The sequence below is a fragment of the Temnothorax curvispinosus genome, unplaced genomic scaffold, assembly GCF_003070985.1.
Source record: "Temnothorax curvispinosus isolate PA1 unplaced genomic scaffold, ASM307098v1 QBEX01003408.1, whole genome shotgun sequence".
Classification (NCBI taxonomy): Eukaryota; Metazoa; Arthropoda; class Insecta; order Hymenoptera; family Formicidae; genus Temnothorax; species Temnothorax curvispinosus.
The window spans coordinates 251,614-265,856 of NW_020213188.1; the positions used below are offsets into that span (position 1 = coordinate 251,614).

General features: G+C 34.3%; 1 protein-coding gene across 3 annotated transcripts in view; it reads left to right on the forward strand.

Annotated features, from left to right (window-relative positions):
• Positions 1-1,166: 1,166 nt before the first annotated feature.
• Positions 1,167-14,243, forward strand: part of LOC112452452 (box A-binding factor-like) — a 56,394-nt gene continuing 43,317 nt past the window's right edge. For 2 of the 3 annotated variants that reach the window (XM_025012665.1, XM_025012667.1), the window contains exons 1-2: positions 1,167-2,246; positions 2,297-2,462. In XM_025012665.1, coding sequence (XP_024868433.1) covers positions 2,402-2,462 — 61 coding nt within the window. In that variant the 5' untranslated portion in view covers positions 1,167-2,246; positions 2,297-2,401. The remainder of the gene's footprint in view (positions 2,247-2,296; positions 2,463-14,243) is intronic. The other variant, XM_025012666.1, reaches the window with a different exon arrangement.

The window sequence follows — 14,243 nt, forward strand, 5'->3', positions numbered from 1 at the left end:
TAATAATCATACATTTAATAAATTAAATCAAAATTAAGTAATAAAGTATTTAAATAATTATTTATATATAATTTATTTTACTCTATTTACATAGTTGAGTTTTAGTAAAAATTGATATTAAGGATGGATAAAATATACAAATAGAATATTTATGATAACTATAATATATTTTTTTTTCAGATATAGCTATAGAGCTATTTAGCTAGTGTACAACGACGGTGAGTGAACTTATTTATCATATTTTATTACGCAATCAATTATACATATCATCATGATTTGAATCTTATAACATAATACAACGTTGATTATAGCGATTTCGCCTTTTTAATCAACAGGATAAGAATAAATGATTAGTGATAAATACGATAGCGAATATACTATTCTTTAGTAATATCTTATAATTAGCGTAGTAATGTATCGGATATGCTAGATTAAAAATTGGGTGATCTCATCATATTATATTTATATACAATCAGGAATGAATTTTGACATTTATTATTACCGTCATTATTTGATTCAGAAGCTTTAGGCGCGCGCTTATTGCATCTAATGGAAAATTCGCTCTTAGTTCAAAGTAAAGCGTCTAAAATATCTTGGTAAAATTAATACTTGTGTAGGTACAAATATCATATGAGCTAGTAATAATCAGTTGGCGGATAAATGAATGAACGAACGATCGATCATAAGAACGGACGAATGAATGGACAGGCTTGTCCTTGACAGCCGAGTATCTGTAACCTGGCACTCTCGAAACAGTCGCCGAGCCGTTTGCTTACGCTTCAGCTTCGCCGACCCTGTAAACACTCTTCCCTTTCTTTATATATATACCTTTTATATATTTTAGACCTCCGCTACATGTATATTATTCTTTCAATTTTATTTCATTATTTAGAAAAATGCTTAAACGCAAAATTTACAAAGAGTTAGAAGGTAAGGTAAAGATTTATATGAGTTGAACCAAAGTATATATCTTATATAGAGGACCACGTATATATATATGTAATAGGCGATATATCTTATGTAGAGGACCACGTATATATATATATATATATATATATATATATATATATGTAATAGGCGATATATATTAAAAATTTTCGAATAAGATATTGCGTAATATATTTTAATATTGTCAAACTGTAATTAGTTTTATCTGACAGAAACATTCTTTATATAAAATGATATTTATTAGGTAGATTTAAAGTTTATGCTTAAAAATTTGCATGTGTTTTAATAGAAAATATTCGGCATATAAGTAGTGTGATTACGACAATATTTGGATCGATTGATCCGAATGGATCCAAAAGCATTCCTCGTAAAATTACGTAGCTAATATATAAGAACGCAATAAAATTACATTCCCGCGTGTATAAATTCCAACGGGTCACAAATATATGTAGCGCGAAACGCACAGGAGCCGGCCTCGACGCGTCTGGAAAAGAAGAAGGGGTAGGAGGTGGTCACTAGCCAGCCCCCTCCCCCCTTGCACTGATAAGGACTCGCGCGATAATAACCACCGTGCCGCACCGCGTGGCGATTTTACTACTCCCATACTTTTCTCTAGCATGATTCGCGCTGCTCCTACCACCGCGACTTCGACATAAGGCACCGACTCTCCCCTCTTGAGTCACCACTCTGCTTACGATCACAGCTCGAATTGGTCGTTCTCTCTCACTCTCTGTTTCTCTCTCTCTCTCTCTCTCTCTCTCTGTTCTATTTTACCCTATTCCTTCTGTCACTCTTTCTCTCTCCCTTACTCTCTGCGACTCGTTTCGTCCTACTCTTCGACCTATTCACTCCCCTCTTCGTCTTTCCTTGTCTGTGCGTTCGTTCTCGCGGTATCTTCGTCTCGCCTTCGTCCAACTCGGGCAGCTCGCTAGCAAACTCGCATCGCCTCGGCCATCCGCGGAGCCGCAATTGCTCGCTCGTTTTGCATCTCTCTCTCTCTCTCTCTCACTTATTCTCCTTCTTTCTCTCTTCCCCTTTTGTTTTACCGTCTCTTCTAGCTCTGTTCCTCTACCTCTCATTCCATCTCTTTTCCTCTTCTTGCTCCGTTTGCTCTATGCACATAATATACACGAGCCTCGCTCCCGATCATAGAGCAGTGGCGCGAGTTCTTGTACAGCCAGCAAAAGTCCGGATCTTAAATTTCGTCTAGTCGTCGATCGCAGTGTACACACAGCATCAATCGCTCTTCTGATTTACCGTGCGCGGAAACGAAAAGGCAACACGTGATCCTCTGTGAGGTGAGAATGTCGTCACCCTCGCCGAGTAAAGTGCCAAGTCTCTTTTATAGTGCGAATTTCAGATCGAAAAGCAGCCAAACAAGCTATCAAACAAGAAACCAGAACGCAACGAAGGATAAACACCAAGTGAGCTCAAGCGAGCGAGTAATCGCGAGATGAAGAGAAGGAGCGACGACGATGGCAAACCTGTGGCCAAGTATCGGCATCGAGAATACGGTGAGTACCACTTCCACCTTTCGCGATTCCACCTCGCCTTCTCAGGGAGGATATGTCGAGAAAGGATTCTTTGGCTCGATTGAACGTTCGGCGACCGCGCCGCGACGCCTGACGCGCCCGATCGATCGATTCTTGCTCTGCGATCGCGGGCAAGCATCTTCGAACGTATTTTGACAATGAGATGCAACGTCTGAGATAGCATGTACACAGTGTGTCACTAAAGCGCTCAACTGAGTCGGTGGTCCGCGAGTCACTGGAGGCCAGGGGCCGGTCGTGAAGGATGTATATATGTTGGATATCAGAGTGATAACGCTGCCCCTGGTTTTGCGATAACGCCCGCCAGTATATGCATATACTGCTGGCTGGTACAGCCATCAGTTGCATTCAGCTTCGTTGCGCCCGTCGCGAATGTCCTTTTGACATCTTTCGGCGTTACGTTAGTAAGGGCAACTTGCAACATGGAAATTTTCGATTGTTATTTTAAAACTATTTAAAAAATGTACATATAATGATTTCTCGATTTTCTGATTTTAAAAGTTTCGCGCCAAATTTTAATAATCGTCCTCGATATTTGAATAGAAAAATTTTCTTGTTATACCTAAGTCACATTTCTCTAGAATTTTTGCATTCCAGGTTACATATTTTACTGGCGGTTCGATATCATAAATGTTACTTGAGAGTATAATGTAAAAATTTTACTTAATGCCAGATAATAATCTAGGATTAAGAAGCGCGCTTTTCTCTCACAATTGTTCAATTGTTATATAGTTGTAAAGTACAAAAACAATGAGTCGCGTATCACAAGTTTCTCTTCTGCTATTTTAGAGTAATGTTGTTGGAAAACCATCAGTCTTTATATTTAATTATTGGCAAATTTAGTTTATTAAACATAAAATATGCATTTACTAGATATAGTTTAGTTTTATTGCAATCATAAAATGAATTTTTTGACTATTTTAAAAAAGCTCGTCCTTCTTTCAAGTTGGTCTTAAGGAGCTTAACTTTTGAAGATATTTTATTATGTTCTGACCAATTAGCATTGGTTTCGTAAACTTGTACGTTTTACATGGAATTTATTATAATTATTATTATCTCAATACAATCGTACCTTTTAATAATTTAGAAAACGATGACCGTTGTTGAGTATTTTTTGCATCATCGCTTGTGCGGGCGTAATGATCGTTTATGATATGATCAACTGTATTTATTTGCGGTTTGTCAGGTTTGTGGTAGATAATTATATCACGTAATGCTCCGCTATCGATTATACCAATACCGCGCATAGTAATCTTTATTAATAAAGATAATAAACCGCAGGTTTTAAATACACAGCAATTTGATGCTACTGAAATAAAAGAAAAATTATTCGCTTGAAAGTAGCACAGCTATGCAAGGTCAAACGGCTAAATTACGAGTTGCAAAAAAGATGTTAAATTATTCTCTTAATAAAAAAAGTTTATTAACTCAATACAAACAGTTAACGTTTCGACTGTCTTCTTCAGAATAGATTAATATGTAAGAAGAGAAATATCAAAAGCATAAAGACGTATAAATTAAAATCCTAAAACATTAAACATTCTCTCAACAATATAATTCAGATAAAAAAAACCCAATTAAATCACAAATATAAAAACGCTGGAATAATTGATTGAGAGAAGATTTAATTTATGCATCTTTATGCTTTTGATATTTACTTTCTTTTTTTTCATATTAAATCGTTCTCAAGAAAACTAGCAATAAGTATACAGTCGATACACTAACTGTTTGTATTGATCGTTTAATAAATTGATTGTATTATAATTCAACATTTCTTTTTAGAGCTCGTAATTTGGCCGTTTGATCTTATATTGACACTACTGACTATAAGAAGATACTTCGGTTATTTCGATGTGTTATGTGTGGGTAATATGTCGAAATATGTGCTTATTCACTAGACGCAGCAAGTTACATATCAGTTGCTTAAATATTTATACATAATTTTTATGTATGAAAAAATATTGTTTGTATTTATTTATATATTTTATTTTAATACAAACATATCTCAAAAGCACCGCTTTATTTATTGTCAAACTTACTTGCGCGGAAAGATAGAAAGTTGTATCGTCATTCTCGGCATTTCGATAACAATGTCATAAGGAGTCGTCCTATTGTCGTATTCTGTGCTAATACAGGCGCATCGCTATACCTGTAACAGTCACTTTGACCATTCCCTCGAACGGTTGAATTTTATCGGCTCAATCGTCAGGGTCGCCATTATTTCTATTTAAACACTTGCTCGCTGCGTCACATGTCTCCTGAGTCATTCCATAGCGCGTGTCATTTCGTGATGTTTGAAGACGAGCCTTCGATAGCTTTTTGATTCACCAGAATTTGTTTCTCGTTACGATATACATACCTATATCGTCTGTTACACTATTTTTTAATAAAAAAAACACATACGTAAAAATAATGAAAGAATAAATAAAATTTAATTTTATTTATTGATTGATTTTTTTGATATATAAAAATAATAGTGTGGGAGTGTGGAGAAACTATTTCTATAATCACTTCTAAACATTGAGACATATGACAAAGCAAAAATTTAAATTCTTTGAAATTAACGTGTAGAATTATGATATTGAGTCGCAATAATTCTTATGTGGAACATCGTACAGAATTCTTGAATACAAGCATATCTATGTATACATATGTAAACTTTCTGCTCGAAATATTAATGAACGGAAGATTATTACACGTTGGTATGGCGCGTTGCCATGTTGGGATTCTATATGAGTCACGTGAGTGCGTCTATACAAATGGACCGTTTGCTTTTAATACCGTAATATAATGAGACAAGCTATGGTATCTGGTTTGTTCGGTCCCCATCAAGATGACGAAACTACCGGAACGTCGACGTTCTTTCTTTGTTCATATTCGTTATTTTGTCGATTCGTAACTCGCACAGTTTCACACTGATATTTACCAGTCTTTACCCTCTTGCCAAAAATTCAGTAAATGCTTATTGAAACAATTTTTCATAAAATTTTCGTTGACCTATTGCGCCATTAGTTCCTGCAAACATTTTGAACGAACATGTCAAGATAACAAATATGATATTTTATATAAAGAAGGTGAAGTTCGAAAGATCTTATCGCGTCGAGTCAGGCGATTTCGTACATTCATTTCGTAACTCTTTACGTAAATACGTCGAAAGTGCAAAGTGTCAAGTCGTCCATGCAAGATGTTTTTACAGTTTTGATCAGCTAAAAATTCATAAAAAAACATTTTGCTTTTTATATGAAAATCTTCTTTATTTTTTTATATTGTAAAGTTTTGTTTTCATATTTATAGTAAAAATTATCCATTTATTGTCTACTTCAGTCTACTTGTAATCGAACCGGCTTTGTAAATTAATAATAATTTAATATTTTTTTTGTTCAAATATATTACGTGGACAAAATTTTATATCGCGTTTCTACCGGTTCAGCAAAAAAAGGAAATATACGGTTCTTTAATATTAGAAAGTGAGTAAGCGTAAAAATTGTTCTCTAATCGGAAGCTCATAAACTTAAATAGCCAATAATTTCACGATGACCAATAATTGCACGACTGACCTCAATACTTATTATTCAAAGCTATTTCGAGTTCGAGTTCGAACTTATAAAAGAGGGATAGAATTTTTAAGAAATCGTGATGTATAAATAGTTATCGGAAAAATTTAGAGACGATCGCAATCGTTCTCGTTGTCTACCAAGTTGCCTTCGTCGAAGGCCTGGATTCGCCGTACAGTCGGGTAGTTGTGCCTGCGTCGGGTTCAACGTGACGAGGTCACGGTGCCACACAAAAGTCATGGTTCACGTAAACCGATGTACATTAAATCATCGCCATCGTCGTATCAATAGTATAGTCGTTGCCGTCATCCTTCGCCACATCGCGTTGCCGTCGCCTTCGTTCGCTGAATACATTGGCGCATACATTGGCGCATATACTGGATATAATTTAATTCTTCTGGTTATACCTATATTTTAAAAAGTTGCAACTGAAGCTAACAAAATTTCGAAAAGAAAAATTTATAAGAGATGTGCTATAATTAGTTTGTAGAAATATTCTGGGGACCATATTATCTAATTGTAAGATGACAAAAGATAAATCGTATTTTATTGGGTTATCGATAAAGGAAATAACGGGCTGATCGAGTTATGTGATTCAAGCTGTATATATTGAAGTTATAACTTTGTGTCGATTGCATAATTAACATTGCTCGATAACCGACCACAGTGCATTCTGTTGTCGTCACAGCCTCAATCTTGGGTGAATTTATGATTTTCTTCGCATAGCGAAGCCGTTCGTCCTCTTGATCCTAATAGCTCGCGCGCGATGCAGATTAATTTGTATATTTGATTTAAAATACGGTCAGATTTTAAAAAGGTTTTAAAACAGAACTTTTACTTTGATTTTTGTCAATAATAGGGACTTGAAAGTTACGTGGAGTTTAATATATAGAAAGAAGAAGAATTAAGAAATGAGACGCGGATGCAGTACAAAACTGCACGTTCATGTATATTACATTAAACAATCGCGAAATCGTAGAATATTATTAACGAAATTTTTGCGTAATGTAGTTTGAAATCTTTACGTGATATAGGTAATCAAAACATTTTCTTCTTTTTTTTTTAAATTGTGCTGCCCAAGTTACGGTATTTGTTATTAACAATCGAGTTAAGACTTATTCCATGTACTTAATCTAATTCGATGAAAAAAATAGTCACTAAAAATAGTAATTACAGAATAAACGTATTTTTAATCTGTAGATAAACTGAATGCTAGTTTGGTTACTCTGACATAAACAGTTAGTCTTCTTGTGCTGTGATAATAATTTTTTATTAATAATAAAATTTCTCTCTCGTTAGACAACATCATTAACCCGGACGAAATATATGCACTACTATGTTATTGATCCTTATCATCGTGTACATTTTATCGTCTTCTTCGGTCTGGTAACACTTGCAATTTTGCATGTATCATGTTACTGAGTGGATAACGTAACGTATCTCTCGTAATTACCGAATAACTGATATGGGTCTCTATCATAATTACTAGGCGAGCTAAGCGAGTTATCGTGGTGTGTCAGAATGTTGTTAGAATATTCGCGTAAATAAAAATTAATCTAATAATAATATCTATATTCGATTATATGCTTAGCTGCAACGTGATTCACATTCCATTGATAATCTATCTGCTATTTTGCCTTTTCCCAGATATATTCATATATGCATCGTATGTATACAATATTATAACTTACACACATATGCGATATTCACAATTAATTTTATGCGTATGATTGTCTGTAATTGCAACAGTAACAAGATTTCAATGCTTTATTATTACATACATACACATACGGAATACGCATTAGAGTGTAGGTATTTTTTACAATAGGTACTTATAAATAGAAACAGAGAATATTAATAAAGAAAGTCAAGAGATTTTTTGTTTACGTTTTGTGTTAAATGGCTATGAAATATAACTATGAAATGAGATGAAATAACCTAGTATAACCTTTAACTGTGTAGAGATTTACGATGTATAATTTACGCTTTCTCTAAACGCTCTACAAACTGTGAAAGTTCCAAGTCCATCCACGTTATCGGATGTTTTACAACTAAGACAGTCTTACGTCACGGTCATAGTACACGACAACAACCATGTCACTTATCCAAAATTCATGCCTTTTCTGTTTCTACGTATTAATATGATCCTCATGTTCTGGTTGTAATTATTGAGATACCGTCCTATAAGGATAGCGATTTAATCTAATTAATCGCATTTTGACATACTCTTTTGTTTAACCCTTAATGTGCATACGTGGTCGCGTGGGTCTACGGCGTTCGAGCCAAAGTGATATCTGCTCGTTACTGTAAAACTTGCAAGCCTGTCAGAAGATATTAAATAAACAATGTTCATCAAAATGACTATAAAATCGTCAACTACAATGCAGACAAATGTTTCATGAATTTTTTAGATTTTTTAAAATAGATACTTTAAGGTAGGGAAAAATAGCGTTGAACGTGACAGATCGCGTATGCACATTAAAGGTTAAATTTTATTCATAAATCTTAAAATGCAAAATACCTAGAGTTTTAATAATAATCATTATCATGATAGTAGAGCTAATAAGATTTTAGAATTTTGTAAATTAACAATTTACAATTGTAATTTATATTAATTTGAATTAATATACAATTGTAAATGTTAATTTGATTATACAGTAATTTTATGTTATTTATTTTTATATGAAATTCTCTCATATGGTGTATAAAATCATTTAAACTGTTATCGGAATTAATGTTATTGTGATCATTGACGCGGTTGGAAAATAGATAGAAAAGATAGGGAAAGACGAGATAAGAAAGATGAGTTTATGAAGAGAAGAATAGCATGCTTGGGATGCTCCAAAATGGCCGCTTCAGTGGAAGGCGAATGGCCCGTTATGAGGAATCAAGTTCTTCCTACTAAGTTAGCTCCGCCTTCGTCTAATTTTGCCTGCTAACCCTTGGCTTGATCATTCCAGTTTCAATTCATTAATTGGCAAGCATTCTGCAAGTTGTTTGTATGTTATTTTGTTACAAATATATATTACAAGTTACACTACAATTTAGAATTATATTAATCCTTAATTGAGTCTAAAGTTTTATAAATCAAAGTTTACGATTATTTTATGAAATCATCTTAGGTAATAATTTTATAACATTCGACAAAAATATTGTATTATATGAAGCCAGCCTTTATTTTTATACGATTTGACGCGTTGTCTACATTCATATTAGGTATTTTTTTTTCGATATCTGTGTAATTGGAAATTTTTAATTGATTTATGACACGTATTAATTCTTCAAAATTAGATGTAATTAGATATTTTAAATAATAATATTTTAATTTCTTTTATTTTGAAAGTGCGATATAATTTAAAAAAAAATTATATATATTGGCCATTGTCATGCATAGCTTTTCGGAACTCGGAATTCGTCAAAATGTTTTTATCGTTACAATGCCATGTCTCATTCCGGACCCTATTTTTAAGCTTGTCTCTTATCGTGTGCCCATGAATTATGCTTGTTTTGGTTCTCACGAGGATGTATTGCACTTGTATTGGAAAACCGGCAATAATAGGTAGCTGTTACGTCCTGTCGTGTAAAGGAGACGAATAGATAATACTGCACTTCACCCAAGACTGAGAAATGCCCATTTTTTCGAAAAATTGTCCCCATAAATGAGGTCAACGTTGTAGACAATAACTCAGAACATCTTTTTTCGAGGAAAGCATTAAAGAAAAACTAATACTTCTTGCGTTAGTTTTGGGAGATTATGGAATTTTTTTGTGTAGTTATGTATTTTTTAAATGCACTGCGTCTAGACAGTAGTTTTGAAGGATAAACTTGAAACAAAAATCTTTAAACTTATTAACATACCTAAGTATACAATTCGACAAGGTATCTATTTTGTTTTATGACTCTTTCTACATTCTAATATTTTAAGGTTTTACAAAATAGACCTATGTCATTAGGCTAAAATAGAATTTCACAGAAAGGGAACATAAAGAGGATTATAACATTTTATGAAGAGTTAATTAATATTTTGATAGCTTCGTCGGAGTTGCCAGCCGCGTCATTTAGTTCAAGGAATCGATTTACCATATGGAAATTTGACGTTGCTCGTTACGTAAGGATAGCTAATATGGTTGAACCATCGACGATGAATAGCGAGTCAGAAATAATTCATGTAAGCTTAATCATTCTTTATTTTGATAATATCGTTCTTTAATCAACACAAAAAATGATATAAATAATTATATAGAATGTAATATAGAAATATGTAATTTGTTAAAAGTAAAAAAATTAGTTCTAATAGTTTTGATTTCCTTGAAAGAGGTATAAAGATACGGTAAACAATTCCTTTTTTATATAATATAATTTTTTCGATCTTTGATTTTATGAACGATTTTGTCAAGAATTGAAGAGTTTATTCCGAAATCATTTTAAAATTATTCATAAACAGGACGATTAAGTTATGGAAAATTTAATAATTAGGTTTGCTTGTAATCTCCATTTATTGCTTATATATAGATTTAAGACAGTTTAACAAATAAACTTTTCAATTCTGATATTTAGAAATTGGTAATCAAAGTGTAAATATATAACAGAGTCAATATAGTTCGTAACTAAATAGAAAGTACTTCCTATAGAGGAATGTTATGGGGGGGGGGGGGAGGGAGAGAAAGAGAGAGAAAGAGGACCGAAAGGCTTGTGTCGCGAGTGTCGTGACGAAGTTTTTCCACACCGCAGCGCAGGTAGTCGTCGCTGTTACGTCATTTAGGGTCGGCGGTAGGCATTGTTTTCGAGTTTCCTGAAACGGCTCTACGTGCAGAGTTCGTGCAAGTACAAAACGTCTTGGGCCGTCGCATTCAACGATACAACGAACATGGATTGTGTGTAAGCTAGCATACCGGGTGTCGCCGGAAAGTAATATGGAACACTATTGTTGTATAATTATTTTAAAATACTGGTTTGTACACTACATTCTAAATTCATTAAAAATTTAATTATTTCTTCTGTTTTGTGACATTTCTTATTAATTTTTCTCAAAACACACACATTTTCTAAACATTTAGCACCGCAAATCGATGAATCCATGATTTTACAGCGAATACGCTGTAAAAAAATTAAACTTGTAAATCCGGATCCGAATTGCAATGAATCGCAATGAAAATGATAAGTATAATATTGCTTTTATTTAACAAAAATTATTATCATTAATTGGTAGGGCGTGGTTATTTTATATATTTCTTCTAATTTCAAAATGGGAAAATAATTTTTAATTGATTTTATTTAAATATTTTTTATCGCATGATAGACGGATGGAAAATATCTTATATACGCATTATTTATTTTTCATATACGACAGCAAACTAACTCACTTTAATTGCGAGTACGAACGACGATAAGCTAGCTATTTCGTAACACAGACCAAGACGATAGCGTATGAAAGAAGCATAACCATGTCTGCTTGATCTTTAGCGAAAATATTTCGTCCGGTAGATATGTTTTGCTTAGCGAACCACTTCCTTCGATGCGGCATCATTTCCGCCGATTTATTTCCACTGCAGTGTTGCAAATTTCTTTTTCTTAATATCCAATAACTGATAGCAATAACATTAACGATATTAATATAACGAAAACGTATCTCGTATCTCTATCGGACACCGACAAATTAGATATATTTCTGATATTTTCATTAGAAAAAATTATATTATTTTGATTTATTTATTAGGCGGAAAAAGAGAAAAAGAGAGAGAAATTTTACGCGGTTTTGTTTTGCACCATCTCAACAAAAGTCCACACGTGTAATCGCGGTCTCACAGATGCGGCAATTTCACCGGGAAGCAAATCAGTGGCACAATTCAGAGACACGTTTCTTGCTTTCGCAATCGCTCGAGCGCGCTCCAGCATTGTATACGTGCCACTCCAGCGTCTCCCCGTGCACTTTCTCCCACCTTGGGATCGCGTCTTCGTTTTTGACCGGAAGTCAGCCTCTTCGAAGACAGACTTCCGTGACGATTTCGCCCCGAATTGTCCATGTAATGCGAACCATAGAGCAGGAGAAAGAAGAAGAAGAAGGAAGAAGAAAGCACTTTTTTATTAAGCGGTCTAATGCACGGCGTACTGTATCGTCTGCGGCTCTCGCGGTGACTGATTTCACGAAATGTCGAGTGCGTGATAATGCACACACAGAGAACGACTAAATGCCGACGATATCAGGCTTATGCACTGGGTTTTATCTTGGTGGCGTGCTGCGCGAAATGGTGGGTGGCTCTCTATCGGGCCCCGGTGTACCAGCCGCGAGCGATAGGACTTATCTCACGATATACCTATACGAGGTGCCTGACGAAACCTGACTTGAGCTGCGCCGCTGCGCGCATTATAAACACCCGTGATTGATATACCAATTTCGCGCAGTGTGCATCTTCGAATCGCGAATAACAGACAGCGTACTTATATTTCCTTTCGACGTAAAAATTATTTGGAAATTCTTAGGGAAAAAGAAGAACGTTATTGACTCTCAAACATTGATGCATATTTTCTTATGCATGTGTGAAAAAATCTTTTGTGATATTAATTTTTTTTTTTTTAGAATCAAGTCCGTAAGAAATAATCCAAAATTCATGTTTAGCATTTACATAGTGAGATTCCTTAATTGTTTAACTTGATATCTATTTTTGATAGAAAATACAACATTAATTAGATTTTTTTTTATTTTAGTGGGTTATGTATTAGACATCACGTATAAATATCCGCATGTCGCTTAATACTACATCGCGATCTACGAGTTGAGTAAAATAAAACAAGTCAGTTATCTTGTAGTTCGAAATTAGATGACTAAGGATAACCATAATAGTAATTTTGAAAGTCGATGCGTTTTCTATAATCATATAAGCTGCCGGTGACTTGACTACATCATCTCGATATGTTTATAGATGCAAATGGGTTAAATCTTTAATTTTCTCATCCAACTGATTTTTGCTGATGTCTGGCAAATTTTGGTGATTACGTGTAAGAGACATATCCTTGTCAGTTGACCTCAGGAAAGTTCGTATTTTGCGCATATATTTCTACAGATACTTAATTTTTTGGATTTAATTACACCAAGATTGAAAAATTTTTAACCGAAAAATGCAATATAGTTTTGAGACACTCTCTATAATTGTATAAGTCTGACGAAAAACTTCACTCATTGTCAGCCAAAATCGATTTTAGAATGTATAAGACGACAGTGAGTCTAATGAGACGCGTGTAGATGTCGGGTTATTATCGTTCAGATAAGAATCTGTTCGGGTTCCGACATCTGACACGATTCTCGATACTGATCCGTATGCTTTGTTTACCCTGGGATCCTTTATGAATCACATGTGGCTATGAGTAAACCCTGCAATTAATCTCTCTACCCTTTTCCGGAAGCTTCAGCGTTGATCATTTCTAATCTAGACATTCCGATCGTGACTACATTCACATTTCTCTTATATGATCTACGCACGATGAACAGGTTCAGGTTTATATTTAAGTGCAGTGTATACTAAATGTAACAAGGGTATCGATATGCGGCGTCCTTGAAAATGTTATATATATTTCTTTCTCGGAATTTCTCGACAAATTTCAAGTATCGCGCAGCATTTTTTTCTGTCTTTTTTTATGAAGAGCTTGAATACTTCTTTCCTAACTAATTCTAAATCTAAAAATATAACTTGTTAAAATAAAGCTAAAATCGTTAAAATTTTTACAGAAGATGAATATCGTTCTCTGTTATTATTACACAACTCACAAAAGAACCTGTACCTGTACAACTCACAAAATGAAAAAGAGGAGCTATATTAATAAACTTACGCCTTACTGAGAGCCACTGTCGGCTTGCAACTAGTTCAGATAAGGTATCGCCCGGCGGTCGTTGCGCGCGATAGCGCTTCGCAGTGCGGCCCCGATGTAACGCATCGCCACGCATTTACGATTCCTACAAATGCATGCAGACATTTATGCGTCTTCCATAGGCATAAACGTGTGCATATGCAGAGTAGAAAAAGAGAACGTAAAAGAGAAAGAAAGAAACGTATATTGCGTGTAAAGAATTAAATGAACTTGTCACCCGTACATTTTCTCGATGTTGCCTAATGTTTCAATTGATTATCTTATCATTCTTATTGAAAACGGACTGCAGATTTACATTATCATACATTTTATCATATACGATATAACT